General features: G+C 41.1%; 1 protein-coding gene across 1 annotated transcript in view; it reads left to right on the top strand.

Annotated features, from left to right (window-relative positions):
• Positions 1-24,067, top strand: part of Sptlc1 (serine palmitoyltransferase long chain base subunit 1) — a 37,473-nt gene extending 13,406 nt beyond the window's left edge. The window contains exons 6-15 of the mRNA XM_090324389.1: positions 6,048-6,180; positions 11,060-11,189; positions 14,134-14,223; positions 16,261-16,368; positions 17,248-17,343; positions 17,883-17,979; positions 19,871-19,925; positions 22,492-22,609; positions 23,512-23,585; positions 23,889-24,067. Coding sequence (XP_090180515.1) covers positions 6,048-6,180; positions 11,060-11,189; positions 14,134-14,223; positions 16,261-16,368; positions 17,248-17,343; positions 17,883-17,979; positions 19,871-19,925; positions 22,492-22,609; positions 23,512-23,585; positions 23,889-23,982 — 995 coding nt within the window. The 3' untranslated portion in view covers positions 23,983-24,067. The remainder of the gene's footprint in view (positions 1-6,047; positions 6,181-11,059; positions 11,190-14,133; positions 14,224-16,260; positions 16,369-17,247; positions 17,344-17,882; positions 17,980-19,870; positions 19,926-22,491; positions 22,610-23,511; positions 23,586-23,888) is intronic.
• Positions 24,068-24,485: the final 418 nt, after the last annotated feature.

The raw sequence follows: 24,485 nt of genomic DNA, 5'->3' as shown, positions 1-24,485 counted from the left end.
ATAAATTATTTTTTAAATTCATCCATATCTTAAAATTATATTTAAAGATTCAAATTAACTTTGACATCTGGACCAAGACTGCAAGTTAGTTTGTGGTAGAACAATTTTATACTGGCAGGTAATGTGTCATATTTCTTAGGCATGCTGCCCTTCAGATAAAATTGTTTCATTACTTTTTAACAGTTGTCCATATTCACTGGTCATTCCCCCCTTCACCCTCCTACCATATATATGAATATATATTATATATATATATATATAGCCCATATTTGTGCTTTTGGTGATCCAGCAGAATTTTTCTTATTCCTTATTCTGGAAATAATCATTTAAATAATTGTTACCTTAATGTAGTTTGGAATTTTAGTATTCAGTAAAATCAGAGGAAACTGCTTGAGGTCATTTCACTCTAAAGTTTAAATCTCAAAAATAGTCTCTATAATTAAATTGTCCTAAATTTGTAAGGTATACTTGCTCCGCTCTGAAAAACAAACATATGAAGGCCCCTTTCTTTTCTTTGCTTATTTATATTTGAAGAATTTAGTTCAAGTCTTGGACTCTCTTTTGCTTGGCCCCCAAACAATTGCTTGAATTTTATCTTTTTTCCTCTCTTTTTAGTTTCACATTTAGGCATTTGTTCTCAAAGATCACTCCCTCACTGGGCACAGAGTCAGGAAGATATGAGTTTAAGATAGCCAGGGTTACACAGTGAGCATAGAGCTACCTAAAAATACAAAAACAGGAACAAAACCCCCTACAAAAAACACTTCCTCTTTGAGCTATATTCTTAACTTTTCAGGTAATGAACATGAAAAGAATTGGTAAAAGTAACTTTTGGGGGCCGGGAGTTTGGCCTAGTGGTGGCGTGCTTGCCTAGCATGCACGAAGACCCGGGTTCGATTCCTCGGTACCACATACATAGAAAAAAAAAAAAAAAAGCCAGAAATAGTGCTGAGGCTCAAGTGGTAGAGCTCTAGCCTTGAGAAAGTCCAAGGACAGTGCTCACGCTCTGAGCTTAAGCCCAGGACTAGCAAAAAAAAAAGTAAATTTTGGGGGCTGGGAATTTGGCCTAGTGGTAGAGTGCTTACCTAACATGCATGAAGACCTGGGTTTCTTTCCTCGGTACCACATACATAGAAAAAAGCTGGAAATGGTGCTGAGGCTCAAGTCCATAGTCCAAGGACAGTGCTCAGGCCCTGTTTTTGTTTTTGTTTTTTTTGCCGGTCCTGGGCTTGGGCTCAGTGCTTGAGCACTGTCCTTGGACTTTCTCAAGGATAGCACTCTACCACTTGAGCCTCAGTACCACTTCCGGCTTTTTGCTATGTATGTGGTACTGAGGAATCGAACCCGGGTCTTCGTGCATGCTAGGCAAGCACTCTACCACTAGGCCAAACTCCCAAGGATTGTGTTGTTTTTTTTTTTTGCTAGTCGCGGGGCTTGGACTCAGGGCCTGAGCACTGTCCTTGGGCTTTTCTCAAGGTTAGCACTCTGCCACTTGAGCCACTTCATCATTTCCAGCTTTTTCTAGGTATGTGGTACTGAGGAATCGAACCCGGGCCTTTGCGCATGCTAAGGCAAGCACTCTACCACTAGGCTAAATTCGTGGCCCAAAAGTTTGTGAGACTTTTTTTTTTTGCCAGTCCTGGGCTTGAGCTCAGGGCCTGAGCACTGTCCTTGGACTTTCTCAAGGCTAGAGCTCTACCACTTGAGCCTCAGCACCACTTCCGGCTTTTTTCTATGTATGTGGTACCGAGGAATCGAACCCAGGTCTTCGTGCATGCTAGGCAAGCACGCTACCACTAGGCCAAACTCCCGGCCCTTGTTTTTTTTGTGTTTTTTTTTTAAACAAATACCCTCCATAACTTATTTTTGTTTGTTTTGGTGGTGGGGCTTGAACTCAGGGCCTGGGCACTATCCCTGAGCTCTTCAGCTCAAGGCTAGTGCTTTACCACTTGAGCCACACAGTTTTCTGGTGATTGATTGGAGATAAGAGCCTCACGGACTTTTGGCCTGGGCTAGCTTTGAACCACAATCCTGGGATGTCAGCTTCCTGAATAGCTAAGATTACAGGAGTGAGCTATCACACCCAGCTTAAGCATTTTTTCATATATTTTTTATTATAATTAATAGAAGGGTTACATTATATTCACCAGATAGAAGGTGCATTACTTCACAAACATTGATACCCTTTCTTGTGTCTTGGTCCCCATTTCTCTCCCCCCACCCCCACTCCTCCTCTTGTTTTCCCCTCTTCCCTATCCTATTTCAAATAGCCAAATAAGCATATATAGAATAAATCAGATAACAAGGTAAAATACTATAACAATATGAGATAACCAAGGGACAGCAAAAGAGATGAGAGGTAACATAGTACATTAAGGACAACAGTCACTCATTATATGGCTTTTGTTTCTATATCCTGGAGGTCCTTTCATTTAGTGTCATACTATATGGCCTTATGTATCTAGGTTTTGCTCTGTTGTAAATCTCTGCTAGGAGAGCCCAAGGTTTCCACTGATTATGACAAATGAGAGAAACCAGTGTTTCCTTGAGTCTGGCTTACTTCACGTAATATGATTTTTTCTAAGTCTTTTCATTTTCTTACAAAGGGGTGATGTCATTCTTTCTGACAGCAGCATAGAATTCCATTATGTATAAACACCACATCTTGTTGATCCACTCATCAACTGAGGGGCATCTAGGTTGGTTCCATATCTTTGCTATGGTAAATAGTGCTGCAGTGAACATTGTTGTGCTAGTGGATTTAGTATGTCCTTGTTTCTGGATGATTGGGTAAATGCCAAGTAGTGGAATAAGCATTTTTTAAAAACAAAACAAACAATATATATATACTAAAATATGAAGTTCTTCAGAGAAAATATCAGATTATTTACAACTCCCATTGTTGACCATGGTTTTTCTTTGGAAAATAACCAAGCTATGGTTTCTCACCGTAAGGCTGAACAACTGGTTCTTTTTTTTTTTTTGCCAGTCCTGGGCTTGAGCTCAGGGCCTGAGCACTGTCCTTGGACTTTCTCAAGGCTAGAACTCTACCACTTGAGCCTTAGCACCACTTCTGGCCTTTTCTATATATGTGGTACCAAGGAATAGAACCCGGATCTTTGTGCATGCTAGGCAAGCACTTTAACCACTAGGCCAAATTCCAGGCCCAACAACTGGTTCTTAATAGAAGATAGTCTTTACTGGAAATTTAGATAACTAGACAGTAAAGCCTGTGTTTTCCTTTTAAAAGAAACCCTTTCATTGTATAGAAGCAGGCTTTGTTTGTGCATTACATACTGCTTGTTTTGTGCCAGGAACTCTTAAGTGTCTTATGGGCATTAATCTGTGTGGGCCTCCTACCAGCCTGTTAAAAAAGGGGTGATTGCTACCTCTTTTTAGCAGAAGAGGCATCAAGAAGTTTAAACCAGTTTTCAGATTCGTTCAGGTGCATACTAAGTGATTAAGAATCTCAAATTTGAAGCCCCAAAGCCCAGCTGAGCTTTGCATTGTCATCATTGGTCTGGGGAGGAAATCAGACAGCAGATAAGCGGGTGTAGAAAATACCATTCATTGAAATCACTTTCTAGGTCATTTCCCATTATGACCACCTCTCTGCCTGTGGACAATGTTTGAGTTATGTTCTAGGCAAAGCTATGGTACTAGTTGCCAAAGTGGGTCATTCTATATGCAAAAGACAGGCACACAGATGTCAAAAAACACCAGAGTAGTTTTCTTCCTTGCTGCCTCCCTCCCCTGGCTTTTGAGTTTCTTCATTACATAAATAGCATCACGAGACACAAGTTCTACACTTATCCTGTCTGCCTATCATGGCACCTGCTCTGCAGGGCTGACATCAACCAAAACCTAGCTTCTTCAGATAGAAAGTCAGAAGTCAGTAATGGTTCAGAGATCCTTCTTGCTATTTTACTACCATGAAATACAAATAGTAATGAGTACCCATGTTGATGGGGATATTCTTAATATGCCAGTTTGAATCAACTGAAAGTCTGAAATAAAGCCACGCTCAATTTCAGTCTCATCAAATCTCCATGAAGTCATAATGTTCAGTGTACATATATGAAAATGGAATAAGGTAATTTGAGGCGATTTCAGAGGGACATTAAAAAAATGCCAGTTACATAATTACATTAGCATTCTTTTTTTTTTTTTTTTTTTTTTGCCAGTCCTGGGCTTGAGCTCAGGGCCTGAGCACTGTCCTTGGACTTTCTCAAGGCTAGAGCTCTACCACTTGAGCCTCAGCACCACTTCCAGCTTTTTCTATGTATGTGGTACCGAGGAATCGAACCCGGGTCTTCATGCATGCTAGGCAAGCACTTTAACCACTAGGCCAAACTTCCGGCCCTACATTAGCATTCTTACGCTACTACTATAAAAGGACCATGTTTCTATGGGTGTTATAAATTCTGTTTCCTCAGTATACTCTTTAAGAAGCTCAGATAGGGGCCATGAGTGTAGCCTAGTGTTAAGAGTGCTTGCCTAGCATGCACGAAGCCCTGGGTTCAGTTTCCTTAGTTCTACATACACAGAAAAAACCAAGTAGTGGTGTTGTGGCTCAAGTGGCAGAGCGCTAAGCCTTGAGCAGAAAGTGTCTAAAGACAGTGCCCAGGCCCTGAGTTCAAGCCCCAGGACTGGCAAAAAAACAGTTCAGATAATCAAATCCATTATAAAGGAATGTCTGGTCCTTAACTATATGTCAACATAGAGGAGGATCCACTGTGAGTTATAATGCATATGTCAGTGTCTTGACAGTGTACTATTATTTGCCAAAACGTTATTTTGCCAAAATGTAAATTGCGTTCAGTAAGTTAATGTAAAATAATGGTAAAGCCCCAATGTTTCAGGGATGTTAGAGCATTTGAAGCAGTCAGTGGGTCTGGGGATTTTATAGTGGGATGATAGAGAAGCAAATTCCCCAGTTGCACCTCTATAGTCATACTTACAGCTGGTTTTACATATGCCTCCCAAGTGCTTCTGGCTTAGATTTTTTTTTTAATATATATTTTCTATATTGATTGTAAAGGTGAAGTTCAGAGGTACAGAAGTTTCATAAGTCAGCTATGTGACCCCTCTCCTCACTCCCAGTTTTTCCTTCCTGTCCCCACCCATAAGTCGTATAGTTCATTTTCAACATAGTGTCTGATGAGTACCATTGCTGCATTTGTACACTGGGTTTTTTTGGTCGTTTGTGGAACTTGAACTCTGGGTTTGGATGCCGTCCCTGAGCTCTTCAGCTCAAGGCTACCACTCTACCCCTTAAGCCACAGAGCCACTTATGGTTTTTTAGTAGTTTATTGGAAATAAGAGTCTCACGTTCCTTAGTGCCCAGGCTGGCTTTAAACAAGATCCTCAGATCTCAGCCTCTTGAGTAGCTAGGATTACAGGTGTGAGCCACTATGCCTGGCCATTTGTTTACCTTTTGTCCCTCTATTTCTGTGGCCCCCCACCTTGCCCTCTCAAAAACAGATAAATGAACAAACAAGACATAAACAAAAACAACAACAAAGAAAAAAATCTCTTTTCCATTTTCCTGGGGTTCCTTTTGATACATACTATTTTATGTGATCAGATACAATTAGGTCTTGGGTCTCTGTGTTCCTCTCTTAAAATATACCCCTTTGGTTTCACTGTGTGTGAATATCTAGAGTCCTGTATTTACTTTGTTCTAGTGTATTTTGGATCTAGCTTCTGATAGCTCTTTTGTAGTTTATTTGTTTATTTATTTGTTTTTGCCAGTCCTGGGCTTGAGCTCAGGGTCTGAGCACTGTCCTTGGACTTTCTCAAGGCTAGAGCTCTACCACTTGAGCCTCAGCACCACTTCAGGCTTTTTCTAAGTATGTGGTACCAAGGGTCTTTGTGCATGCTAGGCAAGCACTCTACCATTAGGCCAAACTCCCGGACCTAGTTCATTGTTTTTTAAAAAAAAAATCCCATAAGGTGGAAATGGGAACAAACCATTGTGTTGGTTTCTCACCCTGGGAAAAAGAATTAGAAGAAGGTTTAAGTGTGTGAACTTCCTGTTGAGTTAGATGTCCACCTGGATTTGGAGGAGCGGCTGGCAAAGTTTATGAAGACCGAAGAGGCCATCATTTACTCATATGGATTTTCCACTGTGGCCAGTGCGATTCCTGCTTACTCTAAGAGAGGAGACATCATATTTGCGTAAGTAGCATTTCTGATCAGGATTCCTTCCACAATAATGCAAAGTGTCTCAGAGGGGTCATGCGTGGAACGTACTGCTTTTTTGTTTTTGAAAAAAATATTTCTTTACCCCAAGCCAAGGGTTGTTAAGACCTTCTCCCAGGGTGTTTAAAAGTGCTGGGGCTGGAAAGTGGAACATGAGGTATTGTGGAGTGGAGAAGAATGGTGACGTAAGAATGGAGGTGGACAAATGGAAGGATAGACTATGAAGCCACAATGTCTTTAGTGGAGGGGATGTATGAGATTGGGAGAATTAGGGAGAATGAGGGAAGGGATGACATTTAGGTACATTATCCTCACAGTTGACGTGTTGAGTTTACTTTGTACAGCTAAAGATAATAATGAAAGAACAGAATATCTTTTTCAAAGAATCCAGCCCTTGTTCCTAATGGTTTTTTTTTCACTGAAAATCCATCCGTTAGAGCTACAGTTTTGCCCTTGTGATGGTTAATTGGAAACAAAAGCCTCACCGACTTTCCTGCCCAGGTTGGCTTTGGACTGTCATCTTCATATCTCAGCCTCTTGGGTATCTAGTATTACAAGCATGAGCCATTGATACCCAGCTTCCCGGCTTTTCTTACAGTGAAATTTTTAATGTATATATTCCTTTAGCTTTTTAAAATGCACTGCATAATTATGTTCACATTTTCTTGAGCCATTGGCTGAGGGCCACTTAAGTCTCTTGACACTTTTGAATAATGCTGCAGTGAATGTGATAATACAAATATCTCTGACATACTGATTTCATTTCTTTTGGAATACTCACCCAGGAGTAGAATTGCTAGATAATTTAATTTTTCTAGTGGGCTGGTCATGGGGCTTGAACTCAGAGCCTGGATGCTTTCCCTGTGCTTTCTTGCTTAAGGCTAGCACTCTACCACTTAGCCACCACCCTACTTCCAATCTTTTGGATGCTTAATTGGAAATGAGTCTCACAGACTTTCTTGTCCAGGCTGGCTTTGAACCATGATCCTCAGATCTCAGCCTCAGGATTACAGGATTAATTTTTAAAGAAATCTCCATCTTTTTCATAGTGTCTTTACTGAGTTACATTCCCACCAACAGCATGCAATACTGATTATCTTCACTATGATGAAAAATGCTTACTCAACAGGTGCCAGTGGGATCACGGTTTGAATCCAGCCCTTGCAGGAAAGTAGGTGTGATTCTTACATCCAATTTAAAAAATAAATAAATAAAAGAAAAGGAAAAAAAAATTACTAAAAAGCCAAAACTGGAGGAACAAAGAGTGAACAAGTGAAAGATTCCATTTCACAGTCTTTACAGCCCTTGTTCTATACGAGGAGCCAGTCTAGGCTTGGGGACTTTGTCCCTAGTCACAGCACTGTGGTATTATCACGGATGAATCATCCCCAGACTCCTATGCCATACCTGTGGCCAACCAACACTAAGCTTGTGACACACCATTAGAGCCCATCTTGCCTATAGACCAGCGCAGCACATAGGAAGAAGAAGTGTACAAGTAAGTGCACATTGCTCTAGGCTGCCCTTCTTTTGAAGCGTACTCATTGCTCAAGACAAGCACAGCCAATCATAGGTAGTCCTGGCTGTAATAAAAGTCTAATACATCCTGGTATGTGTCTTTCTTCAGCTTCAGAACTAGTCCAGAATCTCTGTCCTGAGAGTGGCGGTGCTGTCCAATGTTAGGGTGCTTCTGCTAGGCACTGAGTTCTAGGTTATATTCCTGTGCTTATTACTGTCTTGTTAACCTCAGTGAGTGGGGTCTTACGTCATACTCTGATGCCCCAGGAGTCTCTTAGCCTCCTAAGCTAAGGTGACTAAATTTTATAGCTACAAGGGCTTGCATGGTGTCAGTCACAACAAAGCCCACCTAGCAGCTGGTGATTATTGAGGCTGAAACACCTGCCTGGTGTTCAGCAGGTCCAGAAATCCATCTGAGAGCACTGACCTGGAAGTAGCTGAGTTACCCAAGGTCAGGGAATAGGGGTAGAAATAATCTTTTGGCTATCAAGGCTGATGCTAAGGTCACAATCCAGGGTGAAGTGTATACCCTGGGCCCACTCAAGGCTGACAGTGATACAGGCCAACACAGGTTTCCACTTGGTGCACAGGCAAGCCTAAAGGTTTCCTCTGTTCTGCATATGCAGCCTTCTTTTCTACGCAGTGGCAGCCTGGCACTGAGCTCAACACAGTCCTATGCTAGTTTTATACCTTGCTTTCCAGCAGGTGGCGTCCTCTTCCCAGTGCACAGCCACAGGTTGGAGGAAAGGTGGTAAAAGCAATTTCTTTGTTACCAGGTCCAGTGGCTCAGCCTGCAGTTCCTAAATAGTTGGACCTTCTCAGCTGGTTCATATTTTCCATATTCTCTTCTCCATCTGTGAGAGACTGCTTGACGTTAAGAGTGAAAATGGTGTTTGGTAGATTGATTTTGTTGAGTTGGTTGGGATACAACATGATGGCTATCTTGAGTTTCTTTCCTTTCATTGAGCAGCCATAAGATTTGCATGTGGTAGGCTTCAGCAAAGTAATTATTTACCTTATCTTTTTTTCTTTCTTTCTCTCTCTGTCTCTGTCTCTCTCTCTTTCTCTCTCTCTTTTTTTTTTGTGGGTCATAGGGCTTGAACTCGGCCTGGGTGCTGTCCCTGAGCTCTTTAGCTCAAGGCTACCATCTTACCCTTGAGCTAAGCCCCACTTTCCATTTTGTAGAGGTTAATTGGAGATAAGAGTCTCAGGTCCTTTTGTGCCTGGGCTGGCTTTGAACCTTGATCCTCAGATCTCAGCCTCCTGAGTAGCTAGGATTACAAGCGTGAGCCATCGTGCCCGGCTACCTCATTCTTTCTTCCATTGAAATTGGTACAGATTCATAATCACTTGTGAAAAATAAGGTGGGTATTCTTATATCCTTATATCCTCCTTCCAAGTCTATTTTTCTGTTTTGGGTTGTTTTTTTTTTCCAGTCCTAGGACTTGAACTCAGGACCTGGGCACTGTCCTTGGGCTTTCTCAAAGCTAGCACTCTACCACTTGAGCCACAGCACCACTTCCAGATTTTTGTGTATGTGGTACCAAGGAGTCAAACCCAGGGCTTTGTGCATACGAGGCAGGAACTCTACCACTAAGCCACACTCCCATCTGTGTGTGTGTGTGTGTGTGTGTGTGTGTGTGTGTGTGTGTGTGTGTGTTTTCCTCTAAATTCTTAGTCATTAGTTTTCAGGAATCTAACTGTGACACCTCTTGGCATCTATTGATTTTGGATTAACCTGTTTGGGTAAATGCAGTTTTTTAATCATTAGGTTTAAATGACTGCACATTTAAATGACTGGTAGGGTTGCCAGTTGGCTATTGTTTCTTTGGGTACTCTTATAGTCCCACCCTCTTTCTCTTCTTGGAGTCTAGTGCTACAACTGATGGGTTGTTTGGGGGGGGGAGGTGTGAATTTTTGTGTGCCTGGCCTGGACCTTGAATTCAGGTCCTGAGTGCTGTCCCTGAGTTTTTGTGCTCAAGGCTAGCATTCCACCAGCTTTTAGGTGGTTAATTGGAGTCTTATGGGCTTTTTTGCCCTGACTGACTTTGAATCATGATCCTCAGACCTCAGCCTGCCAAGTAGCTAGGATTCCAGGTGTGACCCATTGGCACTCAGCAATGGTTCTTAGATTACTTTCGATACTCTCAGGAGTTCTTTCTAGTCTGTGTTCTCTGGTGTGCACCGTGAAGCATTTCTATTTTATCTTTCAGTTCTTCCTTTCCTGCTGACACTCTTTTGGTTTTATTGTCAGTACCAATATCTGCATAGGATTCTCCTTTGAAGTTTCTGTTATATATTTTTATGTTCAGATTTTCTATTTTATTTCATTCATTTTAGATCTACTAACATTATTCATTGAAACTTTTTTTCAAATCCTAGCTTCTCTGATTTTTATTAGATCATCTTGGGATCCTTTACTGTCCAGTATTTATATTTTTTTGTTTTCCTTTATTCTGCGTGATATTTTCTGTCCTCAGTGTGTTCTACTATTCTGTTCTACTACTGGAGACCAACCCAACCTTTTCTAAACCATCTGTTTCAACTAGCTTTGTATGACACTGTTATAAATAGAGAGAGGGGTGGAGAAGACGGCTGCCCATTCCTGCCTGGACGTTCAATCCCAGGGACCTATATAAGCTCTTTTGACACCCAGGAAGGAGATTATATTGTTGCTGCAAGGTGATTATGACCATTGTGATTTTCCTTTCAGCCCAGGTGGAGATGAGGAGGGCATCTCATTACTGCTAGGTGAGGATGAAAATGTGTACTCCAGTGGAGTGGGAGTGAAGGTCTGCTGTAACCAGCTGGCACATTGCCTGGCCCTTTTTGACAGCCTTACAGAAAAGATGTGAGGTGCCTCTGTTATAGCCCTTGAGATCCCAAAATCCAGGTTCTAGTGGGGATGAGTTAGCTGTTGATTTTTTTTTTCTGGGGTGGTTTGCATAGTAGAATGGTTACTGTCTACCAGGTTTCTGTGCCACTGGGCTGCTGATACTGCTTCTCCAGGCAAAGTAATGGCAGAATAATCAGTCAGAAATGGCACTGACAGTGAGATGTTTTGTATACTTCTCAGGAAGAGCAAGTATGTAAGTAAGGTATATGCCTCCCATGAGAATCATCCACGTTTTGGGGAGGTTAGAATTTGGCAAGAGGTATGGTTCATTCAATAAGATAGCTGTTTGGGGAAGAATTCTCAGATTGAAGAGAAAACAGGGCCATGGAAGTATTCAAACATGTTCTATTTGTCTTGTTCCAGTTAACATTAGCAGCATTTGTTTTGTGAGAACGTTGGCAAGAGCCTTTCACCTGAATGTGGTACCGCTCTTCCTCTCAGGGATAAGGCTTCCTGCTTTGCTATCCAGAAAGGATTACAGGCATCACGAAGTGACATCAAGTTATTTAAACACAATGATGTGGCTGACCTGGAGCGACTACTAAAAGAACAAGAGATTGAAGATCAAAAGGTATGAGCCTTTGAAGAAAATTATATAGTTCCTTTGTACTTTCTAACCAGCTGAATTATATATGAGGTGGTAATTTGTCATTGAGAACTTGCCTGCAGATCACATTTAGATATTAAATAAGGGTGTTGCTGATTATTAAATGCATTTTGGACTGGAGAGAGTCAAGCCTGACCATAATTGCCTGTCATAGCCATAATTAGATAGAGCAAGCGTAGGGAATGGGAATCTAGGCAGCTGTCTTCAGGGGGTTGAGGGAGACTCAGCATGCTCTTGATGAGTTGGAGAGCTGTCTACTATCATCGAAATGGTTAGCACCAAGAGTCATTACTGCTTTAATGAGATGTGTTCTAGTAAATTCAAAAAAGACATATCGGAATATATGTGACTTACATGGAAAGAAGAAACGCAGGTTGTAATTTCTTAATTCATGAACAATGTGAGACCATTTCCCTGGACCACCCTTCTTGTGGAGCTCCAAGCAGCTGCTGCCTGTGCATAGAGCCTCAGTGCCCTGCATCGGGCTCCTTGTGCCTCCCTCCAGTCGTTTTCTCAGGTCGTTCCCTGGAACCTCTCTAGCTCAGGGTGATGGTGGTTTGAAAATTGGTTTCTCAGTGTGCTGATAGGAGAATGGCAGAGGAACTCTATCCAAGGCATCACTGTGAGGATTACGATTTCCTTTCCCAGGCCAGTCCTGGGCCTTGATCTGAGGGCCCGGTTGCTTTCCCTGAGTTTTGTCACTCAAGGCTAGTGCTCTACCTTTTTGAGCCACAGCTCTACTTTTGGTATTTGGTAGTTAATTCAAGATAAGACTTTCACGGACTTTCCCACCCAGGATTGGCTTCAAACCCCTCAGATCTCAGCCTCTTGCTATTCAAGAACCACCAGTGCCTGGCATCTGCTTGAGTTTATTAGAAGATTTTTTTTTAATACGTGGATTTGTGGATAGCAACAAGAACAAAATTGTCCTGAGATTTCATTTTACTTTATTGCTTGTTTTTGTGTTGGTTTGTTTTTTGGTAGTACTAGCTATTGAAGTCAGGATTTTGTACTTGCTAGGCAAATGCTATTGTCACTTGAGCTGTGCCCCTAGTCTTTTTGCCTTTTGTTTCTTTTTCAGGTAAGGTCTCACTGGGCTTTTCTCCAACTGCAAAACTATTTCTACCTACTAAGTTAACCAATATCACCGGTCTGTACTACTTGTCATTCCCAGCTTGGGTTTTTGTTTTTGTTTTTGCCAGTGCTGGGGCTTGAACTCAGAGCCTGGGCACTGTCCTTGAGCTTTGTCAAGGCTAGCACTATGCCACTTGAGCCACAGCACCACTTCTGTCTTTTTCTGTGTACGTGGTACTGAGGAATCGAACCCAGGGCTAGGCAAGCACTCTACCACTGGGTCATACTCCTGGCCCTCTAGCTTGTTTTTGAGAGTGTGTCTCAACGACTGTTTCCTGGGCTGGCCTCAAACTTCAGTCTTCCTATGTATGCCTATGTATGAGTAGCTGGGTTGTACAAAAATTGGTTCCCCAACCAATTTTACTTTTTTACTGACTGATGTCATCTTTTCCTACCACAAGTAGTCTTTTTAAATAATTTTATATTTTGGTTTTTCAAATTCATTTTTGCATAAAAATCGGATAACTTTTAATGTTCTCTACTTGCCCACCTGCCTCTCCTTTGAAAGCAACTTTAAACATCTCTTTCATCTAGCTTGTCTTGATTCTTGAAGTTTGAGTAGCCTCAGTAATTTGCACTTTTATAGAACTCAGCAAACTGCATGGTACAGCTACAGGTGCTGAAACATTCCTTAAAGTGTTGTGCTTATACCTGACTTTCTTAATTCCCCTAGGGGCAGAAGCAAAAAGCTTTTTTTTTTTTTCTTTTGCCTGTCCTAGGGTTTGAACTTGGGGCCTGGTTGCTGTCCCTGAGCCTCTGTGTCTTCAAGGCTAGTGCCCTACCACTTGAACCATAGCACTAGTTCTGGCTTTTTCTGAGTATTTTATTGGAGATAAGAGTCTCATGGATTTTCCTGTCTAGTTAGCTTTGAACTACAATCCTCAGATCTCAGCCTGTTGAGTAGTTAGAATTGTATGTGTGAGATACCAGCATCTAGCCTGAAGCAAGAAACTTTGAGTAGAACAGCAGTTGTGAATTTTATTAGTGGAACTCAGTTGTTGTTGTTGTTGTTGTTTCAGTCTGACACACCTGAAATAGATTCATATTCTTACCATTAAGATATTAGTAACCCGGTGTGGGTAAGGTGTGAGAGGTAACTATTATTTGAACAATTCCCTTCACCTCACAACTTGAACTTGATTAGACAGGATTGCAGTTCAATTTTACTGACTTGGTAAGTCAGTGAAGAGTGGGAGGGAAAGGGCTTTCGTGTGTCTTGGAGGTGAAGTTACCTGGCATTTGCCTGTTTTGTAACTTGTTATAGAAAATCTCAGCTGCGTACAAAGGACCCTCCCGGTCCTCCTCCTGCTGTCGTCAACATTTTGCCATGGTTTCATACCTGAGCTTCTACCTGCTCTTCAGACTATCTCCATTACGGTTCTTTCCTTTTACATAAAACTTACAGACATTGAAATGGGCCATTCTTAGCCATAGCATCACTTCATCATGATATACCTTTCCTGTCGACCAGAAGGTTCCATCAGACTTGTTCTCATCATTCTGGGATGGGAAGGTTTTGCTTCTCCTTTAATGTTGTCAGAATGTATAAATAGTAAACGATCTCAAATTGCCAAGTCTTAAATTCATTCAGACCTTTTACATTTAATTTTTGTGGTACTGGGGATTCAACCCATGGCTTCACATTTGTCAAGCAAGTGCTCTACCGCTTGAACAATTTTCAAAATGGGTACTGTGAGGTGAAAGTTATAGACAGTATGTAACTGATTTTGTATTTTCAGACTGAAATTAAGGATAACTTTTTTTTTTTTTTAAGAATCCTCGCAAGGCTCGTGTAACTCGACGTTTCATTATAGTAGAAGGATTGTATCAGAATACTGGAACTATCTGTCCTCTTCCAGAATTGGTAAGCAATCATGTTCAATCATTATTTTAGTGATTATCCTATTTGGCAGATTCGTATTGGTTTATGATTACATCTGACATATAATGTCTGTACTGTTTTTCATACTAGGTTTCAAATGTACATACCAGGCAAGTAGATTAACAGTAAAAGTCAAAAAACTGACTTTAAAACATAAACAGTGGGATACAGAATTCATATGTATGGAGATGTCACTATGAAATCTCCCCATATAATTGAGATAAATAGATAGATAGATAGTCATTTAAAAGACTAATCAGTACTTAGCTTTTAGACAGGTACTCTACCATTTGAGGCATGTCTCCAGCTGTACATAGATTTTAGAAACCAACTTTATTGAGACAAAATAAATGTTGACAGATATGTGTATGTAAATATGTTGTATATATATTTGTAATATATACTGCATATTTAATAAATAATGTAGTTTAAAAATATGTTTTAATAGAATGTACTTTATGTGTAGAATTCCTATCACTACCACTACCACAGTTGAGTTATAGAACATTTTCTTCTAGTAGATCCTCTCAGGTTTCTTGGTAATCAGTACCATTCTCTGGTTTCACACAAAGCATGATGTATTTTCTGTTCCTCCAGATTCGTTTTACCTTTGTAGAATTTTATATAAATGAAAGCCAAAAACATGTTTTGTTTTGCTGATCCTGGGGACTGTCCTTGGGCTTTCTCAAGGCTAGCGCTCTCCCACTTGAGCCACAGCACCACTGCCAGCTTTTTCTGTGGATGTTGTACTGAAGAATTGAATCCAGGGCTTTGTACTTGCTAGGTGAGCACTCTACCACCAGGCTATGCTCCTGGCCCCATAAATTGTTGCTATTAGGACAGATACAGGATTAGATTTCTGTGACCCTCTGGTCACAACATTTTGTTCAGTATATAATATGTCTTGTGCACTTTTCTGTTTAGAGACACCTTCACTAGCAGGGCATTGGTGGCTCATTCCTATCATTCTAGCTACTTAGCAGGCTGAGATCTGAGGATCACAGCTCAAAGCTAGCTCAGGCAGGAAAAATCCATGAGACTTTTTCTTTTTTTTTGGTCAGTTATGGGGCTTGAACTCTGGGTCTGGGCGTTGTCCCTGAGCTCTTCGGCTCAAGGCTACTGCCCTACGCCTTGATTTCAAGTGGTTAATTGGAGATAAGAGTCTCATGCCATGAGCCACCGTGCCCGGCTTTTTTTTTTTTTTTTAATAGAGTAGATTTTTGTCAATTACAGGGCTTGATCTTTGGGTCTGGGTACTTGAGCCACAGTGCCACTTCTGGTTTTATGGTAGTTAATTGGAGATAAGAGTCTCACTAACTTTTGTGCTGGGGCTCGCTTTGAACGGAGATCCTTGGATCTCAGCCTCCTGAGTAGCTAGGATCACTGGCATATTTCCAAATTAACCACTAAAAAAACCAGAAGTGGAGCTGTGGTATAAGTGGGTATCACTAGCCTTGAGAGAAGGGGAAACAAAAATCAAAACTCAGAAACAATGCCCAAAACTCTGAGTTCAAGCTCCAGGACTAGCCAAAAAAAAACAAGAACAAAAACAAAAAAACCCACCTTCTTTATAGATTATTAATTATGAGCTTGACCCAAACTACCTTCCTGCTAGAATAATACTTTTCAAATACTTACTTTCCCATAAGACATATTTCAGTCATCCCTTGAAAACATCTCAGCATTTCAGCATTACCATTTTAAATGCAAAATCACCAATAAAATTGTGGGCAATGTGGCAATCATGACCACTGGAAGTATACTTTGGAGTGGTCTGTTGAGCCTCAGCTGGGAATACTCAGTTCTTTACCATATCACCCTTGCACATGCCTTCTGACATAAGTGATGGCTGGGTTGTACGATTGATATTCTTTTGGGGTTTACAAATACATTTTAGCAAATAGGCAAATTTATAAATATGGAATACACAAATGCTAAAGGTGAACTGTAATTTATTTGAAATACATTTAACGTGCTACTAATGATCACTTTTAAAATTGGGTTTTATTTAACACCCAGGTTAAGTTAAAATACAAATACAAAGCAAGAATCTTTGTGGAAGAAAGCCTTTCATTTGGAGTCCTTGGGAAACATGGCCGAGGAGTCACTGAGCACTATGGGATCAATGTAAGTCTTCCACTGGGGAAATTTACCTTCCTGTAGAATATGTGTGCATCTAATCTAGGCATATTTTTGTGGGCACAAGATTGTGTTCCTCATCAGATCCTGGTTTAAATGGATGCAGACAAAAATGAAAGTTTGGTGAAACAGTCTTTGAACACAGAATATTCAATGGTATGTCACAAACAGTTGATATTTAGATACCGATTTTCTGACTGCTTTTCAAAGTTTATCTTTTAGTCCTGTAGTACATACTGAGAGTAATAGATGCATAACGTGTTTTAAGAATACTTTGATTGATTTAGTTTTATTTATTTGGAGTACTTTCTATAGCAAAATCCAGCCAGTTCACTACTTTAGCAAGAAAATAATTTTACTTTGTAGCCCTTGCATGTTTTTAATATCCCATGGTCTTCGATTTTATCTCCTTTTTTTTTTTTTTTAATTATCTGTAAGTAGTATCAGGAAGAGAGATATCCATGCTTGCAGTCCTGCCAGCCATAGATTTTGTTTGACTAATCCAGACATATTAAAGATGTACTAAAGGAAGTTGAGATTTTTGTTGTTTTTGTCATTTGTGGGGCTTAAACTCAGGGCCTCGGTGTTGCCCCTCAGCTCTTCTGCTCAAGGCTCATGCACTACGACTTTGAGCCCAGCCCCGTTTCCAGTTGTTGAGTGGATGGTTGGAGATAAGAGTCTCACAGGGACTTCTCTGCCCAGGCTGGCTTCAAACCAGCCCTCAGCCCCCCAAGTAGCTAAGACTTTAAGCATGGACCACCGGTACCCAGGAAAGAAAGGATTTTGTCTCTGAGCTTTGCACTGTCTAGTTTTCATTTTCTTGTTAGTTGAGGAATAACCATTGGTCTTTCTCACTTGTTATGGCAGATTGAAGATATTGACCTTATTAGTGCCAACATGGAGAATGCTCTTGCTTCTATTGGAGGTTTCTGTTGTGGCAGAACTTTTGTAATTGACCACCAGGTAAACTATGAAATTGATGGCTACTATTAAATTGGTCAGAGTACATCTTTGAAATACAACATTTTTGTTTTTGTTCAGTGGTACTATGAACTGAGCACGGGGCTTTATACTTGCTAGACAGGGGCCCTGTCTCTTGAGGTATGCCCCCAGCCATTTTTTACCCAGGCTGGCCTCAGACCGAGATCTACCACCTATTCTCCACGGTAGTTGAGTCACAGCCACAGACAACCACACTAGCTTATTAGTTGAGATGTGATCTCACTGCCTTTTTGCTCAGTTTGCTTGAACTACAATCATATAGCTTTTACTGATTTTTAGAAAATAACTCAAAAATATTTAACTTGAGAAATTATCTCCCTTTTAGTTTTATTTTTCTATGAGCATAGTGCTTTTTCTTGACTAGATCTTACCCTCTCACTTTATTTACACATTATTTTGTGGCTGACAGGGAAATTCAGTGTCTTTCAAATGTTTACTCTTCTCACTGCCCAAAGAAAAGGGAATGTTTATATGTAAGGTTTTGACTTGTTTCTTCTCAGCGACTCTCTGGCCAAGGATACTGCTTTTCAGCTTCGTTACCCCCCTTGTTAGCAGCTGCTGCCATTGAGGCTCTCAACATCATGGAAGAGAATCCAGGTACAGTCTCAATGCTCAGGCTATGTTAACTGTGTCAGTGGCTTGCTTTGGGGGGAACTTAGTAAAAGGAAATTATTTACCAGACACAACTCTAGTGCCGAGTTACATGACAAGATGAGCATTTCGAATCCAGAAATCCAAAATTTTCTGAGCATAAGTAATATCAGATTTTAGATTTTTAGAAATTTAGCCAGGAATGTTCACGTAAACACTACAGAATTGGGGCTGGAGGCATGGCTTACACAGTAAGGTGCCCGCTTCACAAATATTACTGAATCTGAAAAACTCGAAAATCTGAAACATTAGTCATCCCAGCATTTCAGAAAGGGGATACTAGCCCATATCTGGCATTTATAAGAAGAATGGCAGTAGAGAAACTGCCCTGGTCTCAGAAGTGGAGGCCAGAGCTTCAGTCCTTATGCTTGGAGCTGGAACCAAAGCCTGGCTGGCTTTCTGGCATGCAGAGATGCCAGGAGGAGAAGGTACACTCAGTCAGTGCCAAATGTAGATGCTTTCACTCCTTTAAACAACTAATCATGGTTTGGTTTACAGTTTTTTGAAAAATGAACCAATGCCCACAAACTCAAGTGCAGGTTTGGGATCTATATAGTATTAGAACTATTGTTAGTTCCCTACTTCAGACTTTCAGTCACCAATTCATTCAGCCTTGCCAGTACTGTTTTGTCAACCACCAACTCAGTGGGCAAAATACAAAGTCAAAGTAGAATTTAAAATGTGGCCACTGTCTATAATAGGACTGCCTTTTCAAATCTTAAAATGGAGAGGAGAACAGGAAGCCGTACCTGGTACTTGATATACATAGCCTTGATACGAATTCAGAACCCAGAAGGCTTTTGAATGTGTCTGTGTGAACAGTTAGATGCTCCCTTGTGAGGTACTTTGTAACCTCATCTCTTGGTCAGCTATGATCATTTTTTAGTTTTCCTTCAACAGAAGGAGAATACTTCAAAATGCTTTACTTTGATATGGTAGATTTTTAAAAAATCAATTGTTTAAATCAAGAAATAGGTCATTGACTAGGTGCTGGTAGTTAATACCTGTAATCCTAGCTACTCAGGAGGCTGAGATCCAGGGATTGTGGTTCCAAGCCAGCCCAAGCAGGAGAGCAAGAAACTCTTATCTCCAATTAATTACAAAAACAACAAAGAAAGAAAAAAAACCCTGGAAGTAGAGCTGTGGCTCAGTGATAGAGCACTAGACTTGAGCAAAAGAAGATCAGAGACAATGCCCAAGCCCCTAGTTTAAGCCACAGGACTGGCACACACATATAGAGGGTAGGGAGGCAGGCGAGGAGAAGGAGAGGGAAAGAAGGAAGGAAAGAAAGAAAGAAAAAAAAAGAAAAAATCAATTTGTTCCATTTTCTTCTTAGCTGGAATCTGTAGAGTCTTGGCAAGAATAAAAGCCATTGTCTTGGAAGTCATGATTCTCAGATTTGGTAGAATAGGGTGAGAAGAGGCTAGTCAGTGTCAAAAGACTAAGTTCAGTGCCCCCACAGAGCATATGGAAGGATTTGTAGCCTTTTAGCTTGATGAACTTGAATTGAGCCTTTAAAATTATTTGGGTGTTTGTGGTATATCAGCCTGGAGCTTGAATAAAGGGCTTAGTGCTATTCCTAAGCTTTTTTTCTTAAGGTTAGTGCTCTGCTGTTCGAGCCACAGCTCTACTTGCAGCTTTTTGTTGGTTAATTGGAGATCAGCGTCTCATAGACTGTACTGTGGGCTGGCCTCAGACTGAGATCCCTAGATTTTAGCCTCCTGAGTAGCTAGGATTACAGGCCTAAGTCACTGGCATCCACCCTTTAAAATTCTTTTTTATTTAGTACTATCAACTTTGTCGATTAATCAATACATCAACAATTTTTTCCATTTAGATATTTTTGCAGTATTAAAGAAAAAGTGCCAACAAATTCATAAAGCTTTACAAGGGTAAGTTTTGTATTTTTTGCTAACATAAAGATTATCTATAGCGCACTTAATGAAAGGTTCTATAGGCTGTAATCAATGTAATGCCTCTGCAACCAGGAAAACAACTCAGTTCACCCACTTTGGTTTATTTGTATAAAACTAAAGCAACCATTTATCCTTGTTGGCAAGAATCATGCTTTTTTTTAAAAAAAATTCATCATACTAATAAAATTCTATATCAATATGGAAGATAAAATAACACAGCATCTTACTTAGTCCAAGAAACAAGCAAGGTAAACACTGGAGCATTTCTGTATTGCCACAGAATAAATATATTATGGAAGGTAATTGGGTGTTACTAGGGTCCTGCTGTCCATGTTACTATTTAGTAAATTTAAGACATGAAAAAGAAATTGGGAATCTTATGAATGTTTTCTTTAAAAATAAAAAATCCTTAGTTTTAATTTTTTTAAGATTCCTTTTAAGGTTGAGAAAAAAAACCGAGATTAGTGACATCTTCAGTTTCTGGTTTCTTAAGAAATGATCTCACATTGCCCAAAGTGTTTCCTTTTTGCCTCCTAAGAAGAAATATGTCTCTGCAGTCCTAAAAGCCCTGTCTCTTATGCAAGATAAGGAAATTACATGTGTTACTGAACAGAAAGGGCAGTTGATAAGTGAAGTAGTAATCACAGCTGTTCTAGATAAAATAAAGGGCAGAGACAATGACAGTTCTGGGTGTGTCTATACAATAGTAACAAGTCTTGCATGATTTATAGTAGGAGAATATACTTACATCAGTTCTAGTTGCATTGGTTTGTGAAATATTAATTTACTAACTCATTGGAGGCAGTACCAATCTCAGATGCCCTTCAGAATCCAGGCCTTACCTTTTCTTCTGAAATCTTAGCCATCTGTCATCATTCCACCCCTTCTTATAGATAGCCTCACCTCATGCTGTCACTTAGGAATTTCCTCTAGAACCTACTTTCCTCTAGGGACATCAGTGATACCAGTTACACCGATTCTCACTTTACCTAGCTACTAAGTCTACCATGTTACTAAGTCCGATAGACCATCTTCAGAATACAAATATGGCTCAATAGTTTTCCACAGGTGACCTTTTTTTTCCCCCTTCTTTGGAAGGCTTGGTGCTTATCCATCTGTAAATATTTGTCAAATGTTTTCTTCAAGTTCCAGGCTCTGAAATACAGCTTCTCCATTTCTAAACTTGAGCTATATAGTTCTGCGTCTATGTGGCTTTTCCTAAGCTTCTGTGGCAGTCAGCATCTAGCTGCAGTACTAGGTCACTGATTCTCTGTGGTTCCTTCTTTCTCAGTTCTGTTCTACTTAATACAAAAGTTGAGCCCAGGGACCTGGAGTTTGGCCTAGTGGTAGAGTGCTTGCCTAGCATGCATGAAGACCCGGGTTCGATTCCTCAGTCCCACATACATAGAAAAAAGCCAGAAGTGGTGCTGTGGCTCAAGTGGTAGAGCTCTGACTTTGAGAAAGCCCAAGGAAGGACAATGCTCATGCCCTGAGCTGAAGGCCAGGATTGGCAAAAAAAAAGTTGAGCCGATTTGGTCAAACACTACCTGGATTTAGACCTCTGGTGTCTTGAATTATTTGAGGAAAAGAAATAGGAAAGTGATATGAGTCATATGAAATGCTAATTTGAAAAGGAATTTTTTAAAGTTTCCCTCTGAGAAAAGAAGACCTAAGAAAACTAGTACTTCATGGTATATACCCATTTACATAGGATATAAGTTTTTAAAGTATATGGTTTAGTTTTGACCTTGGTAAATGCTGTTCCAGATGCCCTAGATTCTAAAATTCCATCATTCAGACCTGCAGCCTACTTTATTGAGTACTCATAGAAGATATAGTACATTTAAAGACGATGATACAAATTAATAATTTGCACAGGTAGTTTGAAAACAAGGTCAGATTAGTTTCAATTCCTCACAGTAGTCACAGAACACAGTTGTTTTATATGTGTTCCATCACTACAGTAAAATTGCTAAAGCAAAACTGATAAAGAGAAAAGACTGATTTTTGACTTAGTTTTGAAGGCTGGAAGCTCTGGTCAAATGGCCATATTATTTGGGCCTTTGGAAAAGCCAGAACATAGGACAGACTAAACCACACGCCTCATAGTTCAGGAAACAGGAGAGGAGGTCAGGGCCCCATTCTGGAGCACAGCCCTAATAAACCTAAGACCTACAAGGATGGGGCAAGTCCAAGGGCTGGAGGGACCTGTGAAGAGGTGTCTGGACAGGCGGGGAGCATGCCCACTCTCCAAGAAAGCTGGTACCTCTGGAGCGCAGGGTGCCTTCCTTGTGGTCATGCACTCAGAAGCGCCTCTCCCAGCTTTTTCCTGGACCAAGAGGCAGCTCAGGCGCATCGTTCGCTTTTCTGTGGACCTTAGAGTTCCAGTGGACAGTGCTTCCATCCGAGTCACTGTGCTATCTTGCCCTGTCTTGTTCTGTCCTGCTAAGAAGGTTCAACAGTTTGGCCCTTTTCTGTTACTTCTGTGTGAGCTGCTAAGAGCCCGGAAGGAATTCATAGTGTGCTGTGTTCGCCTCTTTAGCATTTCTGGATTGAAAGTGGTGGGGGAGTCCCTTTCCCCGGCCTTTCACCTCCAGCTGGAAGAGAGCACTGGGTCTCGAGAGAAGGATATGAAACTGCTTCAGGAGATCGTAGACCAGGTGAGTGTCGGCACTTCAAGTGAAAGGCCATGCCCCTCCCTCCCTCTCCCCTAGCAGTGATTCTGCATCACTTGTAGAAAGATCTCGTTGCCCCAGCAGATGGAGGGAGTGGTGGAAAGTTGTCCCTGGGTCTCCTCAGCCAGGCCTCATGAGCTCAGTGTGCCAGTAGGCACAGGAAACAGACCTTCTCTTCCACCCAGTAGACTCCCACTCAAGCTGTGCATCTCGTCCTGTGGTGAATGTAGATATCCTTGGCATAATAGCCTTGCAGAAAATTCACTTTCTCCCCCTTACAGAGGCAAGCCCGCAGTCTTGTAGTTGGGGACAGAGTGAGTGCGTTTTACAGCCAATGCTAAACAGCTGTCCAGGTGGGGCGAACCTGCAACATAGCTCAGAGACAGCAACTCTTGAATCCAAATGTTCCTGAAAGCCTGTAGGAAGGAAAAGACCTCTACCACACCTCTAACTTGGAAGGAGCATTCCCATCTCTACCTTCTGGAAGTCCGTGTATATTACTCACTACTCCTTAGCCACACATCATTAGGGGCTCTGGGTCTTCAACCTCAGCAGCACTGCCTGTCGTGCTCACACTGCTTTCCTGTGTTCTATGTTTTGTCAGAAATGCTAGCCACCGTGGCTGCATACATCTGAATTACGTCAAGCCCTACAGTCAGAAGCACAGGTCATTTCCCTGAACACTCGGTATCCCGGACGCTGCAGCCCACACCCATCTACCACTGCAGGAGGCTCAGGAGTATGGAGTGGCTTTTCAGCTTTGTCTCCTAGCAGTTGCAGTTGGAAGTGTGAATGCCAGCCATTTCCGGGTGCTCTCAGCGTCCCTTGCTGCGTCTGTTCCTAAGGTCTAAGTCTGGGCTGCTAATGTTTTCCTTTTCCATCTGCAGTGTATGAGCAGACGCATCGCATTAACTCAAGCCCGCTACTTGGAAAAGGAGGAGAAGTCCCTCCCTCCTCCAAGGTTGGTTGACATTAAAGTATCACCTCACTTTCTTCCTCGCTTTAAACTCTTAGGAAATATGTTGTGGTTTTGGCTTTGTTTTATTTTGCTTAATATCAACAGATTAAGAAAGAATATCTAGTCTTCGATATAGCACATCACCTGTGTTCTGTTTGCAAATTAATTTTTTGTGTGTGGTATAGTTTAAAGCCAGTCCAGGAAGGAAAGTTCTTGAGTGGCAGCAGGATTTGAATGACCATAGATAGTTGACCTTGGGTATAGCCTCTCGCTTAGTGCTTTTCCATGTCCTTTGTTGTTACTCAGCATTAGGGTTGTGGTCACAGTGGAACAAACAGAGGAAGAACTGGAGAAAGCGGCGTCCACCATCAAGGAAGTAGCCCAAGCTGTCCTGCTATAGGCCACATCCAGCGGCTCCTGCCCAGCACACACAGAACACAAAGACCTCTAGCTGCCCAGGATGTGGCCCAGGGCATCAGTGACGATTGCCTCCAATCCGCCTGGGTGTGGACCAAATGTATGGCCAGAGGGATGAACACTTGTTATTTAAAAGAAAAGAAAACCCATCTAAAAGCCCCAAACCTGACTTTTTAAAAGACTAATGACAGCATATAAATGGTATTTAAATTATACTATTTAGTACTAAGTGTTTTATTGTACTAGTATTTTGTATTCTTTTTTGTTTAAAATTGGAACTTTAGTTGCTCATGTCTCCTTTCTGTAGTCATGATTTCATAAGCACTCCTTCCTATTTCATAGGAAAATGATGTGGCAACTTACTGCTAAGAGGAACACCTTGAGTGAGACTCAACATGCAGTGTTGAGGTTCAGCCTCTTCTTTCTCAGTATCTGCCATGTAAACTGAAATGGTGGCTTCTCTGCAGAGTAACATGTTGTGTGACT

Source organism: Megascapheus bottae, chromosome 34 (assembly GCF_031878675.1).
Source record: "Megascapheus bottae isolate mThoBot1 chromosome 34, mThoBot2.hap1, whole genome shotgun sequence".
NCBI classification, from domain to species: Eukaryota; Metazoa; Chordata; class Mammalia; order Rodentia; family Geomyidae; genus Megascapheus; species Megascapheus bottae.
This window is presented reverse-complemented; position numbering and strand designations above follow the sequence as displayed.